This window comes from Pteropus alecto, unplaced genomic scaffold (genome assembly GCF_000325575.1).
Source record: "Pteropus alecto unplaced genomic scaffold, ASM32557v1 scaffold78, whole genome shotgun sequence".
Lineage (NCBI taxonomy): Eukaryota > Metazoa > Chordata > Mammalia > Chiroptera > Pteropodidae > Pteropus > Pteropus alecto.
In genome coordinates, this window is record NW_006443124.1 from 14,705,170 (window position 1) to 14,728,917 (window position 23,748).

At 43.7% G+C, this 23,748-nt stretch overlaps 1 protein-coding gene and 2 pseudogenes across 1 annotated transcript in view; 2 read left to right on the forward strand and 1 right to left on the reverse strand.

Moving 5' to 3' along the window:
• The first annotated feature begins 10,022 nt into the window (after window positions 1-10,022).
• On the forward strand, window positions 10,023-10,128 carry LOC112472040 (annotated as a pseudogene).
• Window positions 10,129-11,978: 1,850 nt separating this feature from the next.
• On the reverse strand, window positions 11,979-14,159 carry LOC102878442 (annotated as a pseudogene).
• A 7,499-nt stretch (window positions 14,160-21,658) lies between these two features.
• The window catches only part of LOC102884449 (transmembrane emp24 domain-containing protein 9), a 3,626-nt gene continuing 1,536 nt past the window's right edge, over window positions 21,659-23,748 (forward strand). The window contains exons 1-4 of the mRNA XM_006923217.3: window positions 21,659-21,879; window positions 22,052-22,152; window positions 22,884-23,009; window positions 23,371-23,517. Of these exons, the coding sequence (XP_006923279.1) occupies window positions 21,696-21,879; window positions 22,052-22,152; window positions 22,884-23,009; window positions 23,371-23,517 (558 nt within the window). The 5' untranslated portion in view covers window positions 21,659-21,695. The remainder of the gene's footprint in view (window positions 21,880-22,051; window positions 22,153-22,883; window positions 23,010-23,370; window positions 23,518-23,748) is intronic.

Below are 23,748 nucleotides of genomic sequence, written 5' to 3' on the forward strand. Positions count from 1 at the left end.
CCTCATGAAGTTTCTTGCAACTTTTAAGTTATGTCTGAGATGTCTCTCCTTTTCCCATTTTGAAATCAAATTTAGAAAAACTTTTTAAAAATCCTTTTTTTAATAAAACTTTAAAAAACAGACAAATGTAGACAGAATTCTATGATGAATCCCCTGCAGCCATCACTCAGCTTCCATAGTTATGAACTCATGGCCAATCTTGATTCATCTATAACCTCTACCCACTCCCACCCCCAATTCCTGTATTATTTGAAACAAATTCAACACATCATACCCAAAAGATTCCTTATTTTGTTTTCTGCCCTGCCACATCCAACCCCTGAGTGGCAATGAGCACAGAATGAACTAGTTATTTGAAAGTGAGTAGGGGGTAAATTAGAAAAAAGAAAAACAAAGAATAACATTATGAAAACATTATCCTGTCATAGTAGTTAGGCTGTTTCCATTTTCCTTGCCATCGTTGGCTTCAGGACTGATCATTTGTCTCTGGTAACTGTCTCATAATTATTCTCCTTGCTGCTTCTCTCCCTCTGGATTACTGGTGTTTCTTGAAGTGATCACCTGCATCAGAATCACTTGGAAAACGTGTTAAAATGCAGATCACTGGGCCTCTCTCCAGCCCTGCTGAATCAGACACTTTGAAACTGGGTTCTAGGTGGTTTTTTGCAAGTAGCCCAGATGATTCTGATCTACAGTGATGTTTAAATCTGCTGCTCCAATGCAGCCCCATCCTGTTCCAGATTGTCCTCAAAGACCAAGTCTGACTGTGTCATCCCTGCAGAAAATGATCCAGGAGGCTCTCACCTACAGTATAAGTTCCAAGTTACCAGTCTTGGTATTTAGGGCCCTTCATGAGCTGGCCTTTGCCTGCAGCAGCCTCTTTCCCCACCTCTCTCTCCCTTGATCTGGGTTTCAGCCCCAACTTACAACTTTGATGTGCTCAACACTGTTCGTACTCTCTCCCTTACCTGTCCTACATCTGATAAACTTGAGGGCCAGTCTGATCATTTGAGGGCCAGTCCAAGGGTCTCTTCTTCTTTGAAGCCATCTGTGCGTGGTAGTGGAAAGGCTTGGGAGTCAGGCTGACTTAGATTGCAATCTAAACCCTGCCCCTTTCTGGCTATCGGGCCTTAGGAAAGTCCTTGATTTCTCTGGGATTCAGTCTCATCATCTAGAAAATGAAGATAAAAGCATTGTCTCTTGGGACTGTGAGATGTAAATGGAGATCTTAGCACCACAGGGAGGCAAAACTTTACCTCTGTCCTCTTAGGATTTCTGACTGTACCTGAGAACTAAATTGACATAGGACAGATAAATAGGAGAAAGGTATAGAGTTGACCCTTAAACAATACAGTTTTGTACTATGTGTGTCCACTTACATGTGGATTTTTTTCAATAAGTACTATAAGTGTGTCTTATGATTTTCTTAATAACATTTTATTTTCTCTAGCCTACTTTATTGTAAGAATACAGTATTTAGTACATACAACATAAAATGTGTTAATTGACTGTTTATGTGGTATATCAGTAAGACTTCTGGTCAATAGTAGTGAACAAAAGCTCCCCAGCAAGGCCCTGGCCAGGAGAGGGTTAAAGACCAGGGCATCTTAAATGTTCTCATAACTAATGCAGGGACCCTGTCAGAAGTCAGCTTATAAACTATTTATCTTGGAAATGCGATGACATCATCACAACCATGAGGTCATCTCCTCTGTTGGCCAATATTAGCTCCATCGCAGGACGCTCTAACTCTGGGTTTGTCCCTTCCAGCCCCCTGCCACCCACTGCCCGAGAGTGACTTTTCTAATAGGTGTGATGATGTTGGAACTCAGGGTTTTAGTAGTTTCTCTTTCCAAAGTGGCATTCCATGTCTGTGCTTTCGACTTAAGCCCTTCCACTGAAATAGTCAAACTGAAGTAACAGGAAAAATTCTTCTGTATCACTGGAAGTTAGGAAGGGTCGCACTCACACTCTGGAGACTATAGAGTTGTCCAGGAAATCATTGAAATTAGGGAAGAATATGGATGTGGAGTCTGCTAGTGGCACCCATTCCTACACTCCCTAGTTCCACTGATATCTCGTGGCTTAAAGTGAGGCCAAGGGATGAGAGCTGTGGTGGCCAGCAAGGGATAGGACCTCCAGTGGGCCTAGAGCTCACACCCAGCGACCCGAGTCTGTGGGGCGTCGGGATCCTGTACCGTTCACGAGAAGGACTGTTTTAGTGACAAATCATACCAAAACATAGCAGCTTAAAACAAAAATAGACATTTAAAATCTTAGTTTCAGTGGGTCAAGAATTTGAGAGCAGCTTAGCTGAGTGGTTCTGGCCAGGGTCTCTCATGAGGTGCAGTCGAGATGTCCCTGGGGCCGCATCATCTGAAGGCTGTAATGGTGCTGGAAGGGCTCCCTGCCAAGATGGCTCACTCACATGGCTGTTGGCAGAAGGCCTCAGTTCCTCACCACATGGGCCTCTCCACAGGGCTGCTGGAGTGCCCTGGTGGCATGATAGCTGGCTTCCCTCAGGTGAGTGATCCCAGTGAGAGCAAGGTGGAAGCGCAAGGCCTCTGTGACATCCAGCCTAGGAAGTCATATGTTGTTTCTGCAACATCTTATTGGTTACACAGGTCAACACTGTTCTGTGTGAGAAGGGACCACATGGGACCATGGAGACCAGTAAAAAAAGATCATTAGGAGCCATCTTGGAGGCCGGCTACCACAAGGATGCTGTCTCAAGCATCCTTGGGTTACTAAGACAGAGGGGAAGAGAATAAGTCCCCCTACTCCAAAGAAAGTATTATACAAAATTTAGATACGTTGTTCATCTTGAAAAGAAGGAAGGGGCGTCTTCAGGGCCATGAGAAAGAGGCACATCCTTGCAGCAAGTGAGCCTTGAAGGCCTGTAGCCAACAATGAGTGAATGATCTCTTAGGGGCTGGAGTTCATGCCTGACCTCATGCTGTCCTAAGATGTATCCATTCCTGGCTCTGGGCAGCAATATAGTACATAGTGACCTTGACCTACAGGACATCACACTGGTCTACTACATCAGGGGTCCCCAACCCCCAGGTCACAGGTCACACATCAGGAGGTGAGCACTGGGCATGTGAGCAAAGCTTCATCTGTATATTTGCAGCCACTCCCCAGCACTAACGTCACAGCCTCAGCTCCACTTCAGATCATCGGGCATTAGATTCTCATAGGAGCACCGGTCCCTGGTGCCAAAAAGGTTGGGGACCACTGTACTACATGAATAACATCATGCTGACAGGAACAGCTTGGATTCCCCCACCAACAAAAAGTTATACTCTTTTAATGTTCCTATTAATTGGCTTGGAGCTCTACTCGCCATCCCAAGATTGTCCTCTTTCCTGTGGCAGGTTCACCACTCAGTTACCCTAGCCAGTCTTGGTGTAGGTGTTTGCAGGATAGGACCCTGGGAAGCTTGAAGAATCTCCAGAAGCACTCATTTTCCTCTGCTTGTTGTTGCTGCCACATCCCCACTGTTTTAGCAGAGGTCCTGCTGGAGTGCCCTTGGGGAGCTGGGGCTCAGCCCTCATCATCCTGGTTGCTGTTACTTCTGCCATGATTTCCTTCCTTTTCAATACTAAGTAATATTCCATTGTACATAGATGCCACATTTTATTAATCTGTTAATTCCTTAATGGACACTTGGGTTGCTTTCATCTCTTGGCCACGGTGAATAATACTGTCGTGAACACGGGTATGTAAATATCTTTTTGAGATTCTGCTTCCAGTACTTTTTGACATAAACCTAGTAATAAAATTGCCAGATCATATGGTAATTATAATTTTAGCTTTTGAGGAACCATCATACTATTTTCCATAGTGTCATACCATTTTACATTTCCACAAACAGTGCACAGGGGTTCCAATTTCTCCACATCCTTGCCAATACTTGTTTCCTGTTTTTCGGTAGTAACCATTGAAAACGGTGTTCTTTTAAAATGCATTTTATTTTTTAGAGACGTTTTAGGTTCACAACAATATCGAGCAGAAAATGCAAAAAGTTTCTATAACGCTTTGTCCTCACATATGCATGGCCTCAGCCATTTTCAACACCCCACAGCAAAGTGTACATTTGTTACAGTTGATGAACCTACAATGACACATCATTATCACACAAAGTCTGTACAGCAAAGTGCAATAATACGAGATAGGCCTGAATTGTAAATAATGTTGCAATGAAAACAGGGGTGCAGATATCTCTTCAAGATAGTAATTTCATTCTCTTCAAATATATACCCAGAAGGGGAATTACTGGATCATATGGTAATTCTATTTTTTATTTTTTGAAGCATCTTCAAGCTGTTTTAAATAGTGGCTGCACCAATTTACATTCCCAGCAACAGTACACAAAGAATTCCCTTTTCTCCACACCCTCTCCAACACTCATTATCTCTTTTCTTTCTGATAATAGCCATTTTAACAGATGTGAGGTGCTATCTTATTGTGCTTTTGATTTTCATTTCCCTGATGATTAGTGATGTTGTGGACATTTGTTTGTCTTCTTTGGAAAATGTCTATTCAGTTCTTCTACCCAATTTTAAGTCAGTTTGTTGGGTTTTTTTTTGTTTGGTTTTCTTTTTGCTATTGAGTTGTATGAGTTCCTTATATATTTTGCATATTTACCCCTTATCAGATATATGATTTGTGACTACTTTTTCCCATTCCTTTGCATTTTGCCTTTGTATTTTGTTGATTATTTCTTTTGCTGTGCAGGAGATTTTTAGCTTAATGTAGTCTTACTTATTTATATTTGTCTTTGTTGCATGTGGTTTTGGTATCATATCTAAAAAATTCTCACCAAGACCAATGTCAGGGAGCTGTTCCCCTATTTTTTTCTTAGATGTTTTATAGTTTTAGGTCTTATGTTTAAATCTTTAATTGGATTCAAGTTAATTTTTGTGAGGTTGTAAGATAGGGATCCAGTTTCATTCTTCTGTTGTGATTATCCAGTGTTCCCATCACTATTTATTGAAGAGACTATTCTTTTCCTATTAAGTATTCTTGGCACTCTTGTCAAATATTAGTTGACTCTAAATGTGAACATTTATATCTGGGCTCTCAATTATGTTCCATTGGTCTATGTATCTATGCCAGTACCATACTGTTTTGATTACTATAGCTTTGAAGTATAGTCTGAAATTAGGAAGTGTGATGCCTCCAGCTTTGTTCTTTTTTCTTAGAATTGTTTTGGTTATTCAGGTTCTTTGTGGTTTCATATGAATTTTAGGATTTTCTTTTTCTGTGAAAAATACCACTGGAATTTTGATAGACATTGCATTGAATCTATAGATAGCTTTAGGTTATATGAATATTTTAACAAGACTATTTTGATCCATAAACTTGGGATATTTTTCCATTTATTTGTGTCTTCCTCAGTTTCTTTCATCAAAATCTTATAGTTTTCAGTGTATAGACCTTGGTTAAATTTATTCCTAAGAATTTTGTTGTTTTTGTTGTTTTTGATATTATTGTGAGTGGGATTGTTTTCTTTATAGATATTTCATTGTTTGCGTATAGAAACACAACTGATTTCAGCATGTAGATTTTGTATTCTGCAACTTTACTGAAATCATTCATTAGTTCTAACAGTTTTTTGGTGGAGCCTTTAGCATTTTCTATATGTAAGATCAAATCATCTGCAAATATAGACAATTTTACTTTTTCCTTTCCAATTGGGAGGCCTTTTATTTCTTTTTCTTGCCTAATAGCTCCAACTAAGACTTCTAGTACTATGCCGAATAGGAGTGGTAAAAGGGGGTACCTTGTTACTAATCTCAGAGAAAAAGCTTTCAACCTTTCACTGTTGAGTATGATGTTAGCTGTAGGCTTGTCCTATATGGCTTTTATTATGTTGAAGTATATTCTTTCTATACTCAATGTATTGAGCTCTTTTATCGTGAAAGGATGTTGTTTTTTTGCCAAATGCCTTTTCTGCATCTATTAGGATGATCATATAAGTCTTATCCTTCAGTCTATTAATTTATATCACATTTTTTATTGAACCATCTTTGCATTCCAGGGATAAATTCTACTTGATCACAGTGTATGCTCCTTTTAATGTTCTTTTGAATTCAATTTGTTAATATCTGATTGACAATTTTTGTACCTATATTCATCAGGGATATTGGTCTATAGTTTTTTCCTTATCTGGCTTTGGTATTAGGGTAATGCTGGCCTTATAAAATAAGTTTGGAAGTGTTCCCTCCTCCTCAAGTTTTTGGGAGAGTTTTAGAACAATCGATGTTAATTCTTCTCTAAATGGTAGAATTCACCACGGAAACCATCTGGTTCTAGGCTTTCTTTCTTGGGAGGTTTTCGATTACCAGTAAATCCCCTTACTCATTATTGATCTGTTCAGATTTCCTATTTTTTCATAATTCAGTCTTGTTAGGTTGCTTGTTTCTGGGAATTTATCCATTTCTACTAGATAATCCATTTGGGAGGCATATAATTTTTTTATAGTTTCTTAGACCTCTGTATTTCTGTGGTATCAGTTGTAATTCTCCTCTTTCATTACTGATTTCATTTATTTGAATTTTCTCTCTTTCTTAGTCTAGCTATTGGTTTGTTAATTTTGTCTTTATTTATTTAGTTATTTTTAAAGCTCTTATTTTTGTCGATCTTTTCTATTCTTTTCCTGGTCTCTATTTCATTTATTTCTGCTTTAATCTTTGTTATTTTCTTTTTTTTTTTCTTGCTGTTTTTAATATTCTTTATCTCTGATGTTTGACAAAGAGATCTTCTCCAGGATACATTATAAGTTGAGTTTCTTAGATAACCTATGATGAACTTCATGAACTTGGATAGACAAATCTCTCTCCAGATTTGGGAAGTTCATAACCATTATGTTAATAAGCTTTTTGCCCTCTTTTCCTCTCTTCTCCTTCTGAGAATCTAATAATTCACATAAAAGATTATTTTTTTGCACATAAAAGATAATTTCTTTTGATATTATCCCACAGGTCACATAGGCTTTATTCACTCTCTTTCATTCTTTTTAATCTGTTCTCCTCTGAATGGATACTTTTAAAGATCCTGTGATCTAATTCGGATTCTTCTGATTGATCCATTCTGATGTTGATGCTCTCTATTATATTTTTCATTTCATTCATTGTATTCTTTAGTTACAGAATTTTGATTTTGCTCTTTTTTATGATTTCTATCTCTTGGTTAAACTTCTCATTTTGTTTGTGTATTGTTTTCCTGACTTGGTTCAATGATCTTTCTATGTTTTCTTATAGCTCATTGAGGTTCCTTAAAACTGATATTTTGACTTCTTTATTAGGTAAATCACAGATCTCCATGTCTTGGCATCAGTTACCAGATTATTATGATCCTTTGGTTGTGTCATATATTCCTTATTTTTCATGTTTCTTGAAGTCTTGGGCTGCTGTCCTCACATTTGAAGTGTCACCTCTTCCAGTCTTAACTCTTTGACTTCAGGAAAAAATTACCTTCCATCAGCCCTGCTTTGGGGTTCTGAAGCTTTCTCAGACCTTCTGTGGATATGCCTGCTCCACGCTTCTTGCTCCATCTTATGGCAGTATTCTCAAGCTCTTATGCCTTCTCTCAATCCTGCAATGTACCAGGCCAGATGCTGATAGCCTCCCTTTTGCTTTTCCAAGTGTGAAGCTAAAGCTCAAGTTTATGGTCTCTCCCTGGATGGCAGATTTAGGTCAGCTTTCTGCACATGCTCACTAACTGTCTACCAAAGCTTTCTCTCTCTACCATTAGGAAGTTAGCCACAGGGTAGCAGTATGTATAGGTGAGGCACGCAGAGCAGTGGTGGTACCTGTGGGCCATTTGGGGGAGGATCCACAGATAAAGTGTCCCCAGTAGCTCATGAGCAGGCTTCTTGATGTTGTTTGTGATATAATTAGTAGGATTCGTGTCACACTGATGACTTCTGAGAGTCCTATCTGCTGCTCTCCAAGCCTCTCCCCAAGTCATTCTGGATGGGACAAGAAAAAAATGGGCATCTATGGCAAAATTCTGCGCTACTGGGGAAGCCGGGTGCTCACTTACATGTTCTCACTTCATCCCACCGGAGAAATCACAAGCCTAGAAAGTGATTTCTTGGCACTGAGCTATGCTGCCTTGGGGGACAGATGATACAGGTAAAGTCAAACTGTTCTTTTTTCCCTCACCAATGTGTTCAAACACACATATAGGTATTTTTTTGTTCCAATCACATGCTGGAACTTCTTCTCTGGAAACTTGAACTTCCATAAAGGCTCTCTCGCCCATGAGTGATTGTCTGAGGCAGTATTCTACAGGGAGAGAGGCTCACTCCTTCCTCATAATCTTCATCATGCCTCCTGGATATGCACACAGTCATTTTTTCCCATTTATGTCAACTGTTGCAACCAATTTGCCTATCCAGTACTTCCTTAAATTTATACTACAGGAACTGTGGCACTGTTACTGTTGGCAACTAATTTAAAAATTTTTAAAAACTGTGCAGGATAAACAAAACACACTGCAGGTCACCAATCTGCAGCCTCTGATTATAGCTTGCTTTTAGTTGTCCAACTTGTAGTAAGTATATTCACTTCCATCCATTGTTTGATCTACCCTCCCTCCTGGCTTCATCCTATTAAATGCAACTTATGTTCCTTGATTCCTTTCTTTTTCAAAGCCTCTATCTTACTAATGTTATATAATTCACGGGTGTTGAATTGTATTAAAATCCTTTGTACATTTGCATTTCTACAGACTTTATTTCTCCCATTCTTCATATTCAAACCCCACATCCTTCAATGTTCTACTCAAGTATCATCTCCCTTATAAAGACTTCTTTGACATCCTTTTTCCTTTCTTCCCATCCATCTATTCATCCATCCATCCATCCATCCATCCATCCATCCATCCATCTGAGTCTCTCCCCATCTTGAATTCCGAGAGCTATGATTACCCTATTTGTTAAGTCACTTGGTACACTATCATGTGTACACTCCTTGTTCTCTATTGTGGGTTAAATGGTACCCTACCTCCCAAAAGATATGTTCATGCCATAACCCCCAGACTCTGTAAGTATACCCTTATTTGAAAAAAGAGTCTTTGCCAATATAGCTAATTTAAGGACCTGGAGATGAGCTCATCCTGGATTACCTGGTTTGTCTTAAACCCAAATGAAAAATGTCCTTATAAGACACAGAAGACAGAGAAAAAAGAGGAGAAAATGGAGGCAGAGATCCAAGTGATGTAGACACAAAACAAGGAGTGCCTGGAGCCACCAGAAGCTGGAAGAGGAAGGAAGGATTTCCTCCAAGAGCCTTTGGAAGGAGTGTAGCCTTGCTGACACCTTGATCTTGTACTTATGGCTTCCAGAATGATGAGAGAATAAATTTCTGTTATTTTAATTTACCAAGTTTTGTGGTGAGTTGTTATGGCAGCCACGAGAAACTATTGCTCTTTTTATCTATTCTGCCAGCTCTTTAAAATCAGGTTTCTTTGTATGGGGTCTGTCCTCTACTTGTGGAAATATGGCTGTGGCAGAGAACAGAATGCCAAGGATCGAGTTGAACTGGCCAGGTTTTAGAATGGCCCACCCCTTACTACCTGGCTTGCCTCTAAAATGGGTCATGTGCCTTTTCCTCCACAGTGACTGTGAAGGGCCCATGTGGAAATGGGTGGGCAAACTGATGCTAGGGACTCCCATGGCTTTACTGTTGCTCTTTTGTGAGCTGTTTCCCTACCAAAGTGTCAGAATAAGGTCCCAGCCCTGTGAATAGAGGACAGTGTTCCCCTGAAAAGGATGGTCATTCTGGGGTTAATCTCTGAGGAAGGGATAAGTCTGAACAGGAAATCATAATTTGGAAGGCTGGCTGCAGGCAGTCTCTCTGGAGTGGGGATTTTGACATAGTGGCCTTCTTTCTGTTTCCCCAAATTACCATATTTTTTCTTCCTCTAGGGCTTCTGTATATTACCTCTGGTCAGAACACTCATCCCCCAGCTAATGCCTACCATGAGTATCAGTTCTAAAAAGCAGCCTTGTCTATGGCCATGCCACCCTGAATGCGCCCGATCTCGTCTCATCTCGGAAGCTAAGCAAGGCTGGGCCTGGTTAGTACTTTGATGGAATACCAGGTGCTGTAGGCATTAAAATAACAAACAAACAAACAAACAAATAAATAAGCAAGCAGCTTTCTCTGACCATGTGGATAAGGCCAGTACTCCTGTCATGTCACCCTTAGTTGTGCCCTCCTCAGAAGCATATATCACCCTTACATCTTGTTCAATGTTCTGCTTCATTTGGTGTCATACTACAGGTTCTGTGGGATAGAATGTGCCCATCTAGGTCACTCTGCTTCCCTTGCAGCAGAGCACCTCCATCCCCAGTTTCAGGTGAGGGAAGTAGACCCTAAGGTCACATTCTCTTGTCAGAGGTTATGCTCCAGTGGTCCCTCTCTCCTTCCCAGACTTCGGTAAGTCTTGTGCTTTCAGAGGCCAATTGTGGCCAGACCCACAAGTGAGCAATGCCCCGAGGCTTGGAGTTATCCCTCAAAAGTATCCCAGGAGAGTGTGCATCTGTTTCAAGGGTCAAAAGCCAGGGCCGTTACAGCTGCTCTTCCTCATGGAGAGTTTCCCTTTATTGACATCCTTGGCCTTGACAATTTAGACTTGATTTTGTTGAGGGTGCCAACCAGTGAATTTCCCTATAAAAGAAAATGTCAAATTCACATGAGAAAGGACCATACTCCAACAGGGCAATCAGCATGGGGCTGGTAAAACATAAGCTACGTCAGGCAGAAGCAATGAGAGCATGGATGCCTGGTCATCTACATACACATGCATGCACATGTGGAGACTGTGACAGGAGATGCTGATGATGATGGAAACAGTGACTTGGGGTTCCTGTAAGAACAAGCATCTCCTGAAAAAATGAACCAACATCATAAACTGAGATACAGGTTTACTAAAAAAAATAGCAGAAAGAGAGGTGCTCATCTGACCTTCTGGAAGAACCCAGCAGTTCAGGTGACTGGAATGAGATAGTACATGAACTTGACCTGAGCCCAGAATGAGAGAGAGAGAGAAAGAGAGAGAGAGAGAGAGAGAGAGAGAGACAGAGAGAGAGAGCGAGAGAGCGAGACGAGGCGGAGAGAGAGAGGGAGAGAGACAGACAGACAGACAGACAGAGACAGAGACAGAGAAAGTGTCAGGCGCACAGGATCACCACCTGCACTCAGGTTACCTAAAAGATGGGTCAAAATTGGACTTTTCCAGAAAGGGCTCCATATGTTGCTAAGGCTTTTGGGGTACAAGCTCCCTAAAACTCATCTGTTTGGGATCTGTCCCCTACCAATGCATGCAAGGCCTCAAATGTTAACATTTGGCTGGACACATGTAACATCAGTGTCAGGCGCACAGGATCACCACCTGCACTCAGGTTACCTAAAAGATGGGTCAAAATTGGACTTTTCCAGAAAGGGCTCCATATGTTGCTAAGGCTTTTGGGGTACAAGCTCCCTAAAACTCATCTGTTTGGGATCTGTCCCCTACCAATGCATGCAAGGCCTCAAATGTTAACATTTGGCTGGACACATGTAACATCAGAATGAATTGCAGAGTAGGAGGCAATAAATGTTAGGGTCAGAAAGTCTGCAGTGATCATTTATATTCACCCAATTTCTCCATTCTAAGATCATTCATGCATCCTGTTTAACATGGAGGTTGGGGATACCCTCACCCACTTCTGCTCAGCATCACAAACCTATAAAGGAGCCTACAGCTCTCCCCACCCAAGTGTCTCCAGCTGGAAGCCAATCCTCTCCCTAGAGCTGGTTGAGAAACCAGTTAAAAGGGGTCCTCTGTTCTCCTGCCAGTAACAAGCAAGCCTTATAGGGTTGGGAGGGGTGAAGGGCACCAGGAGACAGGCCAGGCCAGGCCACTGCCCATCAGCAGCAGGGGAATGAGTGGGGGCTAGGTCTCTGGTCTTTGGGGCCCATCTAAACCAGCTTCTTGGCTTTAAAGAAGCTCTTGAGGTGTCACATCTGCCAGATGCCAGTGGCTACAAGGATGATGGTCTGTGACCACCACAGCACCCGCGGGCTGGTGTTCTCGCTGGTCTGCCGGAAGCTCTTCTTGCCACTGCGGGATGGGGAGAATGGAGAAGGTGCCTGGCTAGGATTGAATCCCCCCACCCCAAGGGAGGAGCTGGAAAAGCCACTTCCTGGGAGGTTATGCATCCCCTGTCCCAATGGGGCCAGCCCAGCCCCTCACCCTCTGGTATTCCTGCTCCTTCCGGATCTGCTCCACTTGCTCCACCAGCTGCTGCACACACAGATGCAGCTGGGTCAGCTTGTCTGTGGCTGCAAATTCTGCATAATCATTGGTGTGTTCACCCAACTTCATGTCCAAGTAAATAGCCTAGGGACAGGGGAGCTCCATGCACCTGCCAGAAACCCCAGTCTGGGCCTGACAATAGCAGTTCAGTTCCCTGTATTCATTGACTGGGGGACTGGCCCTGCCCTGGGTGCCAAAACACCAGATCAGGACACTGCCTGCGTGGAGTTCCATGCTCAAGACAACATGGGCAGAGAAACAGGTGTGACCCAATGTTTGAGACAGGCAGTTACTAGAAGTTCTGCGTTGGGAGGAGGTGAAAATGGAGCCCTCAGATACTGAACAGCTCGGAGTTTTACAGTACAAAGTTTGGTCTTTATCCTAGGGGTGACAAGGGCCAGGGGGGATTTTCAGTCAGAGAGACTTCCTCTTGGTTCCCCTCTCACTCTTCAGGAGATGTTTTCTGCATACTTACTTTATGTTAAGCCTCAGCCTTCCAAAACTGGCACCACCCTCTGTGCCCCTTTCACCTGCCTGCCATACTCATCAGCTTGCCATCATAGGAGAGGGAGAAGCAGATGGAGTCAAGGTGCAGACAGATCTGGTGCTCTCCAGGAGACTGGGAGGTGAAGGTGAAGCTGCCCTGAGGGCTGTACTGATGGGTCAGAAGGTTCTAGACAAAGCAGTCTCTAGTGAGCACAGATGGCCAGGAACCTGCTTCCAGGAAAGGAACTCTGGGGCTATCCCAACCCAGGGCCCCACAAACCAGGCCAGAGGTGAGGGTGGGGGGGAAATGGCATCAGTTTGTGGGGCAAAGTCCCAGGATCGTCAATACACACACAATACAGTTGGCAAACAGCACAGCCCTCCCTGAGCTTTCTTGTGAAGATATCGGCCCTCTGAAAAATGGAGGACCAGGGAGGGCTAGGCATTGACGCTGGAGCCCGGGGATTGAAGAGGGTCAAGACTTGCCTCACCTTGTTCTTGGGGTCTTTCACAAACACGAAAAAATTGATCTACTGCGGGGAGGGCTGGTACTTTTCCGTAGCGGGGTCGTAGAACTCGGTCTTGTAGTTACCTAATGGAGAGACAGCCGGGACGCATCCCATTCACACCCACCACCGAAGGCCCACCCAGGACCTCCCGAAGCCGTGGTGATCGGGGGAGGTTCAGGAAGATCTCGGCGTCTGAGTTCGGGGCCTGACCACAGATCCAGCATGGGAAGGGGAAGGATGCTTTGGTCAGACGGCTGTCCACCCATTTCCCACCTACGACCACCCTCGGCGGAGGGGAATGGATTTGAGCTGATGCACCTCGCCCCCACCCTTCTCAGGACTCCGAGTGTGGGGCGGGCAAGGCCAAGACTGGCTGTGTCTGCACCTATGACCATGGTGCCATCCGGCATCTCCTGAATGAAGCACTTCTCCAGCTCGCGGACCTCGAGGTAGAACGCCCTTCCGCCGCTCATCAGCGCCAGCAACTGCCCCAGCAGCAGCGGCAGGACTACTCCGAGCCGCCGAGCTCGGTCCCGTCCTCGGCCCGGGCCTGCGCCGCGCCTGGCGCCTCGCGCTCCGCAGGCCCCCGCCACCTTCCCGGGGTAGCCCACTGGCCTCCGGGCGGGGCCAACGAAGACTGCAAACTCCGCGCGGACTACAACTCCCGGCAGGTCGAGCGCAGCCGCGTCCCTGAAGCGTTCCACCTCCACCACCCAACCCCATCTCCGCCACTGCCGAAGGGCTGTGCGAGCCCCCACCTCCCAGTGCAGCTCTCTGATGAGCTTTGCCCGCCTCGCCTCGCTTAATCCGCGCGGGAACCCAGTGAAGTGCAGATGCTGTTAGCCTCATTTTGCCGATGGAGTAACTAAGCCCCAGAGAGGGAAGGGGGCTTGCGCTCTGCAACTTGCAGGCCAGCCGCATGAGATGGGTGCTGAGAGGGTGGGAATGGGGGGAAATTTATGGCCTGGACCTGAACCTAGAGAAGCTTAGAATTGATGGGGGTGGCACGGTGAGACAGAATGAGAAATGCAGAGAAGCCCTATGGGTTTTAGCGGCAGAAGTAATCATTCCAGAAGAGGAGGGAGAAATGTGGAGGCTTTCATGGAAGAGGTGGATTTGACTTGCTCCTTGAAGGATGGTTAAAAATCTCCCTGAGAATGGGCATGGGGGGACAAGAGCAATTTAGGTAGAGGGACCTAGGAGTTTATCACAGCCAGTAGACCAATTAAGGAAAATGGGAACGTGGAGGGAGGAAGTAAGTGGGGCTGGAACACTGAAGGGCAGGACCTGCCAGGCCCACTTGTATAGGTGGGGCCCTTCATCCAGCGTGTTTCCTTCTGCACTAGGGACCAAAAAGAAGAGATGTGGGTGAGCCTGAGGATGCAAGAAGGTGTGAGGAATGCAACTGGAAAAGGAAAGGGGGTACACAACTGAAATGAATTGGAGAGTGGGGCCAACTTGACAAGATGGGGACCCAAGAGAAGCAAATCTCAAGACTTCCAAATCTCCTGGTGCCCTGGGTTGAGCAGTGTAGACTCCAACATGTCAACATAAAGCTGTTGCCCTACCTAGGTGACAGGACGAAGTCCTCCACCTCCTAGTTCCTGGTGATAATGGATGCTCATTAAACCAATTCAGCTGCATTTAATGATGATAATGATACCCTTTATTCTTCTGAGCCAGGCACTGTTTTAAGCACTTTTAAGTGTATTAAGTGAATTAATCATTTAAAAAGTTTATAAGTAGACCCTAATGTTATTCTAATTTAACAGCTGGGGAAACAGCAGCAAAGAGAAGTTGAGTAATAACATGCCCAAGGTCCTCCAACTGATAAGTGTCAGGCATTTGCTCATGCAAACTATGAGCCACGCCTTATGATATATGTTGGACTGAAAATGAATAAGACCCATCTCCTGCCCTCTAACAGTCTATTGAAAAGCAAAAGAGTAATGTCAATACAGTGTTTTAAGGTTAATAATGTGTTTTAGCTACCAGGAAGTGTCTCCTAATTTTAGTGGTGTGGTTTGTTTATAATCCCAGGGAACGTTTTTTATTCCTTCAATGGGAATCATCTTTAAACAAAAATGAAAGATGCAGATGTTAACAAAAGTCAAACTCTTTAGAAAAAGAAGTTAAGACAAGAGCTTATAAGCATCTATTGGGTTTGAGAGTGTGACCAGCGGCATTTGCCAGAGCTGGGGACAGAGGCAGATAGGTGATTATCGTGTTCAGGAGGCAGAGTAGGGTGCTGTCCACGGTCCTGAATCGTGACTGCCTTCTGGGCCAGTGCCACCACCTGTAGTAAAGAACTGGTTTGGTTTTGTTTTTAATAAAATTTCCGATCCCTCATGAACCGAAACTTCTGTAAAATACAGTAGAAAATTAAAAGTAATCCTGTGCTTGGATGTTACATCAATGTTAAATTTCTATTCTAGTTCCTAAACACTTAATTTCTGTACTTACTTCATTACAGACCTATAACAAGCACTCGTGGACCAGGACCCCACTGGCCACAGACTCCGCTGTGAGTAGCACTGTTCCATGGCAGAGGCTCAGTAGTCAGAATGCCACAGAAATCCCCTAAAGAAACACTAGTGGAAAATTCTTACACCTAGCAGCTACATGCATGTGAGGAGTGCACCAGTGACTTCACAGCAAGATTTCAAGGCCTAGACCCAGATATTAGGATGGAGGATGTGGCTTCGCAAGTAGCAGATGTATTGTGCTGATGAAAGAACAACCTGTTTCTGACGAACGACAGGACTGAGAATATGAAAGCAGTAAGCTCGCCATTCTGGGATCCTCCCACTCAGCAGAGATCTCATTCCACACTGGCTACTGAGACCATTGAATGTGGATGCCATCTGTGAGATTTAAATGAGACACTGAGGAGCTACATCTACTTGCTTCATCTGTGCTTCTCCCAAGACCTCAGACTCAAAAAGGCTGTGCCCTTTCCGAGGGAAGCCCTGCTCACCCATGCCTGCCCCCTCCTCCACCTGCCTAATTCCTACTCATTCTTTTCAGGCTCGAGACCAGCAGTACTCTTTTAGGTGTTTCCTCCCCTGGGCCCCTTGAAGCCTTGTACATCTCTCTATCATGGTGTTAACCACGTTAAATTGTAATTGTCTGTTCACAAACAAGTTACTCAAGGGCTGATAGCTGGAAGAGATAAAGATACAGGATTCTGCCATATATTTATCTCTGTGCTCACCAAAGCCTAGGAAAGAACTAGAAACAACATGAATGTGAAGTGGATGTTTGGTTAGAGAACAGAAGAGAGGAGAAGGAAAGAGGTAAAGGAGAAAGAGAATATGGAGGGAAAAGCGGGGGAGAGAGAGAGAGGAAGAAGAAAGAGAAGATGGAGGAAGAAAGAGAGAGAGAGAGACAAGGGGAGGAAGGAAGAAATCAAGGATGAAGGAGGGAGGAGAGAAAGAAGAGTAATGGTGAGTCATAATTATAGGAACAGCCAGCATCTTCATATATATTCCTGGCTTTTCTTGTGGTGTCCCCTCCTGATTCTTCTCATTAGGCACCATGAGCTGGGGAGGGTGAGGGTGGGAACACATCAGGGATAGAATGTTCTGCACATGAAATCAGAGCTGCTACGTGCAATTCTGCTCTGGTGTTGGGGGGATTTTTTCAGTTTACTGGTGACCTCCACACCATCCCCAGGATACCACCATGCCACTGTCCCTTCCTCTAGACCACTGGCCTCTACATTCATCTTCCTTTTGGCCCATGGAAAAATATCTTCTATTCCTTGTGACCATTTCTACTAAGAGATTTTCTATGAGAGTTCTTTCACCTGTGCTCTCTGTCTCAGAACACCTAGGCACTGGAGGGGGTGCATGTGCTGAATCCAGAAACATCAAAAACAATGTCTTGCTGAACCTAGAACCAACTACTGGACCTGCTTCACCACCACCCCCACCCCCACCCCCACCCCCGAGGCTCACACTGGTCCCTCTGACAGAATCCTTCTACTCCTGGTGAGTTTTCTTAGTGATCCTATTGTGTTCATCCCTCTTCGGGGCTTTGGGCAGTCCACTCACAGATCTGTGTATGACTGAACCCTAATCAAAGTCTTGGTCCTCCTGTCTTCCTGCACTCTGGGGGTTCTCATAGGTAGGGAAAATCAAGGGAAATAGTTGAGCTGTGCTTCAGTACCTGAGAGTCAGGAAGCCATTGATTCCAGAACTCAGAGGACTGCTAGGGTCAATTTAGCCAAATGCCACATACCAGCCCACCTAAGTCTCAGCTCTACTCTGGCCAAAATGCCATTACACTTTCCCACAGTATGTGTTTGCAGACTCTTCAAAGATCTCCACTGTCTTCCAACCATCTCTTCTAGACAGATAAAGAAATGCATAGACTTGGCAGAGACATTGGGACACTTCTCTGGGCTCAGCTCCCAAGGACAAATCCTCTCCCCTCACACCTGGGGTCATATAGATGAATCTGGACATGGGATGCAGGTTTCTCAGATCATCTCTGCTAATCGCTGCTCTTTCTGTCAAGTTCCCTAACCTGCAACTGCTCCTGCCCCTGAAAGGAGACTTTCTCTCCATCTTTGGTGCATATGGGAGGCCTCATTCTTCAGGTTCAAAGACCATTCATTGTCTATGATGAGATAGAACCTGGGGGAAGGGGAGGGGAGAGGACATGATGGAGGCCAAGGTAGAGGAAGGAGAGAGGAGAAAGATGATAAATGCAGAGAGAGATGAGGATGTCCTCACTTATTTTCCCTTTCTCCCTCTTCTTCCTCCCTTTTTTCTTTCTGTCCTCTCTTACACCAACTCCCACCTCTCTCCTCTCCCTCTGTTTTAAAATGTAGGTTTTATTATTTAAGTATGGTGAGGCCAACAGATCAGGAGATGATTGGCATTGAAAAACTAGTTTGTTACTCACAGTTCCCAAGAGGAGTGCTATACCATGACATGCAAGGTCACATGGGGAATATCTCCAGAGTCTGTCAGGAGACAGAGAGAATAAGGGGAAAGCATGTGTAAAAGCCTTTATTGTTGCTTTCATGGAAAGGAATGGTGAGGCAAGGTAATCAGGCTTAGGATGGGCTAGTTTGAATAATTTCAGTGGGCTCTGGGATGTAGTGGCTGTCCTGAGTTGTCTGGTTGAATAGGTGGGTGGAAAAAGGCATTGAAAAAATAGTTTGTTACTATTAATAGCATTTAGTAAGAATTACTCAGACCTCGAGACCTTCGTCCTATCTAATAGCTTTGGGTTTGTTTTGTCTTCTTTTTCTAGTTCTTTATGTTGTAAAGTGAGGTTATTGATTTGAGATCTTTCCAGTTTGTAAATATAAGCATTTACAGCTATAAATTTACCCCTTAGCACTGCTTTCTCTGTGTCCCATAAGTTTGGTACATTGTGTTTTCATCATCGTTCATCTCTAAGTATTTTCTTAGAGATCTCTTGTGATTTCTTCTTGATCCATTTGCTGTTTAAGAATGTTGTTTAAAAGAAAAAAAGTATGTAATTACATTTATACAGCCCCCCTTTGCTAGACTGTTAACATCATGTGGCTAGAGAATGTCTGTTTTTGAATCACCAACATATTTCTAACACCACGCATTGGACGTGGCATGAAATATGTGCTCAAGCCAGAGTGGTTAAATAAATAAATGAATAGCTCTAATTGCCAAAAAAAATCCATTGCTTAATTTTCACAAATTTATGAATCTTCCAATTTTCCTTTTGTTATTTATTTCTAACTTCATCTCATTGTTGTCAGAAAAGATATTTTGTATGATATCTTTTAAAATCTAATGAAATTAATTTCCAAATATATACCTAATATTTCATCTATCCTGGAAGACGTCCCATATGCACTTGAGAAGAATGTGTATTTTTGTTAGAGTGTTTTATGTATGTCTGTTATTAGGTATGTATATGTTTATAATTGTTTTATCTTCTTGCTATATGAACATTTTATGAAAATAATATCCTTTGTCTCTTGTAACATTTTTTATTTAAAGTCAATTTTTTCTGATATTAGTATAGTTACCCTTTGCATGGAATAACCTTTTCCATTCCTTTGCTTTCAAATCTGTTTGTGTCTTTGGATCTAAAATCAGTCTCTTGTAGACAACATATAGTTGGATCATGTTTTCTTTTTATTCATTCCACCAATCTTCGTCTTTTGATTGGAGAATTTAATCCATTTCATTTAAAGTGATTATTGATAAAGAGGGACTTCCGTCATTTTGCTACTTGTTTTCTATTTGCCTTAAAGCTTTTTTGTCCCTCATCTCCTGCATTTATTGTCTTCTTTTATGTTTAATTAATTTTTTTGTAGTGAAACATTTAAATTCCTTTCTCATTACCTATTGTGTATATTCTTTAGCTATGTTCTTTGTAGTTACAGTGGGAATTACATCTAACATCCTAAAGTTATAACACTCTAATTTGAATGTATACTAGCTTAACTTCAATAAAATATAAAAAATTATCCTCTTTTCAAAGCTCTGTTCTCACCCTTTTCAGTTGTTGATATTACAAAATTATATCTTTATAAGTGGTGTGTAATGGTTACTTTTTACTACTGAAATATGCAACAAACTGAATAAATCTCAAGAAAATTATGCTGAGTGAAAAAAGCCAATCTCAAAAGGTTACATACTGTATGATTCCATTTATGTAACATTCTTGAAATGGCAAAGTTATAGTAGCGGAAAACATAGATTACTGGCTGGCTGGGGTTATGGAGGAGATGAGAAGGTAGGGAAGTGGTGTAGCTATAATAGGACAACATGAGGGATCCGCGTGGTGATGTTCTGTATCTTGAATGTATCAGTGTATATCCTGGTTGTGATATTGTATTATACTTGGGCAAGTTGTTACAATTGGGGGAAACTGAGTAATGAGTAAACTGGGTCTCTCTGCATTATTCCTTACAACTGCATGTGAACCTATAATTATCTCAATGTAAAAAGTTTAATTTAAAAATACCTGAAACTAATATGATTAAATGTTATTATTAATTTTGTAATCATTTGTTAATCTGAATAGTGGTTACATCAGCAGTAATAGTATGTAGTTATCACAGCACTAAGAAAAACACAACCAGCAGTTTATAGAAGAAAACAAGTGACCATCAAAAGATGTTCAGTTTCTGAGGAGGGGTAAAAATTATAACAGTGAAAAACAAATGTTCATCCTCTGATTTTGCAAAGATTAAAACGATTGGAAACATTTCACCAGGGTGTGGTAAACACTCCAACACACTGCTGGTGGGACTGTAAATTGTTACAAAATTTTTGGGAAGGCGATTTTGTGATCTCTAATCAACAAGAATTTTTATTGCACTAGTTTTTGTAAGAGCAAATAATTAGGGGGAAATAGTAAGCACTTTCATCAAAAGAATGGTTAAAAAAATAAGATACATTCATATAATAGAGTATTGTTACTGTTCAGAAAAATGACTTCCTGATTATGGGAAATGTGAACACATTCCCATTAAACTTCCCTCCTTAGGGCCAAATGCAACAAGAGAATCCAAAGTAGAGAGAAAACTCCAACTTCTATGAAAACTTGAGGTAGCACAATAATAAACTAACTGAAGAAGCGCTGCCAAAATACACTGAAATTTGGGTAAAATTCAGGAAGGACATGCAGGGCAGACCTAGACCTCTGCTGATCTCACATTTAGTGCAAATCTCTTCAAAACGAGGCGGCTCCGCCCCAAGAATCCCAGTAGCCCTTAACCTGCGCCAGATGCCAGTCGGGCGACGAGCCCATCACAGCCGGGAGACTGCAGCAAAGCCCGTGTAGAGGAGTATGCAATGGTGACGGTGGGGTGCCTGGGACCATACACGCCAGATTTTAGCGTGATATAGGCTGGGGGGCAACGGGAGGGAGGGAAGAGGGGAGTGGTAAAGGAAGTAATAAAGGAAGACCATGGCTTTTCTTTTTTTTCTTTCGAAAAAAATTTTGAAGATAAATTCGAGCATTGTTTGTGTCATTTATTTTTTTCAAAGTTAAATTCTTAACAGAAGCCAACCCAGAATGGCGGATGCTATGCCGAGGGAAGTCAAGGATCCTAGGTTTGAATCATGTCTCCGCTCACAAATTGTTCAGCGACCTCAAACTTTCATCATCTGTAACAAACTAATTAGCACCGGTCGGCGGCCTGCGACGAGGGTCAACCAAAAGAACTGTTAAACTTTGGGGCCCCGGGTTGAAGCCGCGCCCCAATCAGGTACCGCCGCGCCACGCCACGCCATGGGGCATCCGGGGTCTTGTAGCACCCACTTGCAGTATCCACACCCACATCCCGCAGCGGAACTCGCTGTCCCGGCAGGCCCCGCGGCGGCGGCAAGGCTACGTGGCGCGGTTGGCTGCGGCTGCGCGGGCTAGTAGGGCAAGATGGCTGCAGAGCAGGTTGTTCGGGTCGTCGGCCCCTGGTCCGGAGCGGGGCTGGATCGGTTGGTTCGGGCTCTTCTGCTGCTTCTGTGGTTTGCGGCCCGCGGAGGCGCTCTCTACTTTCACATCGGGGAGACTGAGAAGAAGTGCTTTATTGAGGAGATTCCGGACGAGACTATGGTTATAGGTGCGGGGGGAGGGGGAGAGTTGGGAAGAAGACCGCGGTCTTGGGGCGCGGGGTGCGGGAGAATCAGTAGCGCTGCAGAGCCGGGAGCAGCTGGCCTCGCCCTCTCTTGGCGGCCGCGAACCCGGAGCCACTTGGCGCTCCTCTGACCTGGGCTTGTCTCACTTCCCTCCAGGAAACTACCGGACGCAGCTGTATGACAAGCAGCGGGAGGAATATCAGCCGGCCACCCCCGGGCTTGGCATGTTCGTGGAGGTGAAGGACCCAGAAGACAAGGTGAGTCAACCCCTTAGCCCCGCTGAGCCCTCCGCTCTGTACTTCAGCGCCAGACCAATCAAACGCTGGTACTTCCCCTCCTAGTTTCCACATTTGCTAAATTGCTAACAAACAAACAAACAAACAAACCCCCCCAAAACAGTTGGTGTTGTGGGAAGATCCCAGGAGTTCACTCTAGGCCTAACTTAGGCTGTTGCAGTGTTGGCTGCTCCTCTCAACTTATTACTGACTGCCGCATGACTTCGCCAAATCAGTTACCTTCTCTGAGCTATTTTCTTGGTCATCTATTTTACAGGTGTGATGGGTGGATTAAAAAGAATTGTGCCAGTTCTAAAGCTGTGACATCTAGAGTAGGATTTCAGAGCAAGATGCTTTCTAAAAAGAAAGAGCAGCTTTAAATTTTGACAAATAAGGATATTAGAACCAAAAAACCCCCAAACCCTTATGCTGTCACCTTTCACTTTAAAAAGGAATTACACAAAAATAATGGAAAGGGCATGGGCTGTGAATAAAGGAAAACTCGCCCCACAAGCGGTCACGTGCCAACCTAATGTCAGACTCTGCACCCCTGTTCCAGATAGTTCTCAGACAAGCTTTTGGCAACTGCTGCTGAGTGGCTTTGGACCTTTTAGTGTTGTGGAATGCCTAAGGTTCTTTTTGTCAACTTAGAGGCACTTAGAGCCTCTAGCCCTGTCTCCACCATAACGCTCACTGAAGCCCCTTCTCTCCAGGTCATCCTGGCCCGACAGTATGGCTCTGAGGGCAGGTTTACTTTCACATCCCATACCCCTGGCGAGCACCAGATCTGTCTTCACTCCAATTCCACCAAGTTCTCCCTTTTTGCTGGAGGCATGCTGGTAAGTGGACTCATGTGGGACTCATAGCTTTTAGCCTCTAGTGCCTGGTCAGAACTGGGGACTGGTGGTACTGTGGGTTTACGGTGAGTATGTTGGATTTGTGTCTCCTAATAAGACTGGGTTTTCAGTAAACATCCGTGGCATGGTTGCTGAGCTCTTTGTACATACCTTGGTCAGAGCATCAGCCAGGGCTTACTCTTTCCTGTGTGCTGAGAGCCCTACAGGGCTGGACACTGAGGAAGCCTCATCGCTGTTTGCTAAACAAACAAATGAAGGAAGATGGGGGGACCAGCTGTCAGTCCTTGGCAGGAAGACTGAGCAAGGCTGCCTGATTCCCTCTGTACTCCTTATCTTTTCCCAGAGAGTTCATTTGGACATCCAGGTGGGTGAACATGCCAATGATTATGCAGAAATTGCTGCCAAAGACAAGTTAAGTGAGTTGCAGCTACGAGTGCGACAGCTGGTGGAGCAAGTGGAGCAGATCCAGAAAGAGCAGAACTACCAGCGGGTGAGTGGTAAGGTCAGGAGCAGTGGGCTTCTTCCCAGAAGCTGCCCACTGGCTCAGCCGGGAGTTGTGTGTCAGATTCATTATGAACCCAAAGACATATCTGTTTGTGCTACTTTGCAAGTCTAAAAGGTGGGATGGCTATTACTAACTTTACTTTGTGATTAAGGAGATAGTCTCTTAAGAGGCTGGTATTGCCCTAAGTCACACAGTTAAACAAAGTGACAGCAGGAA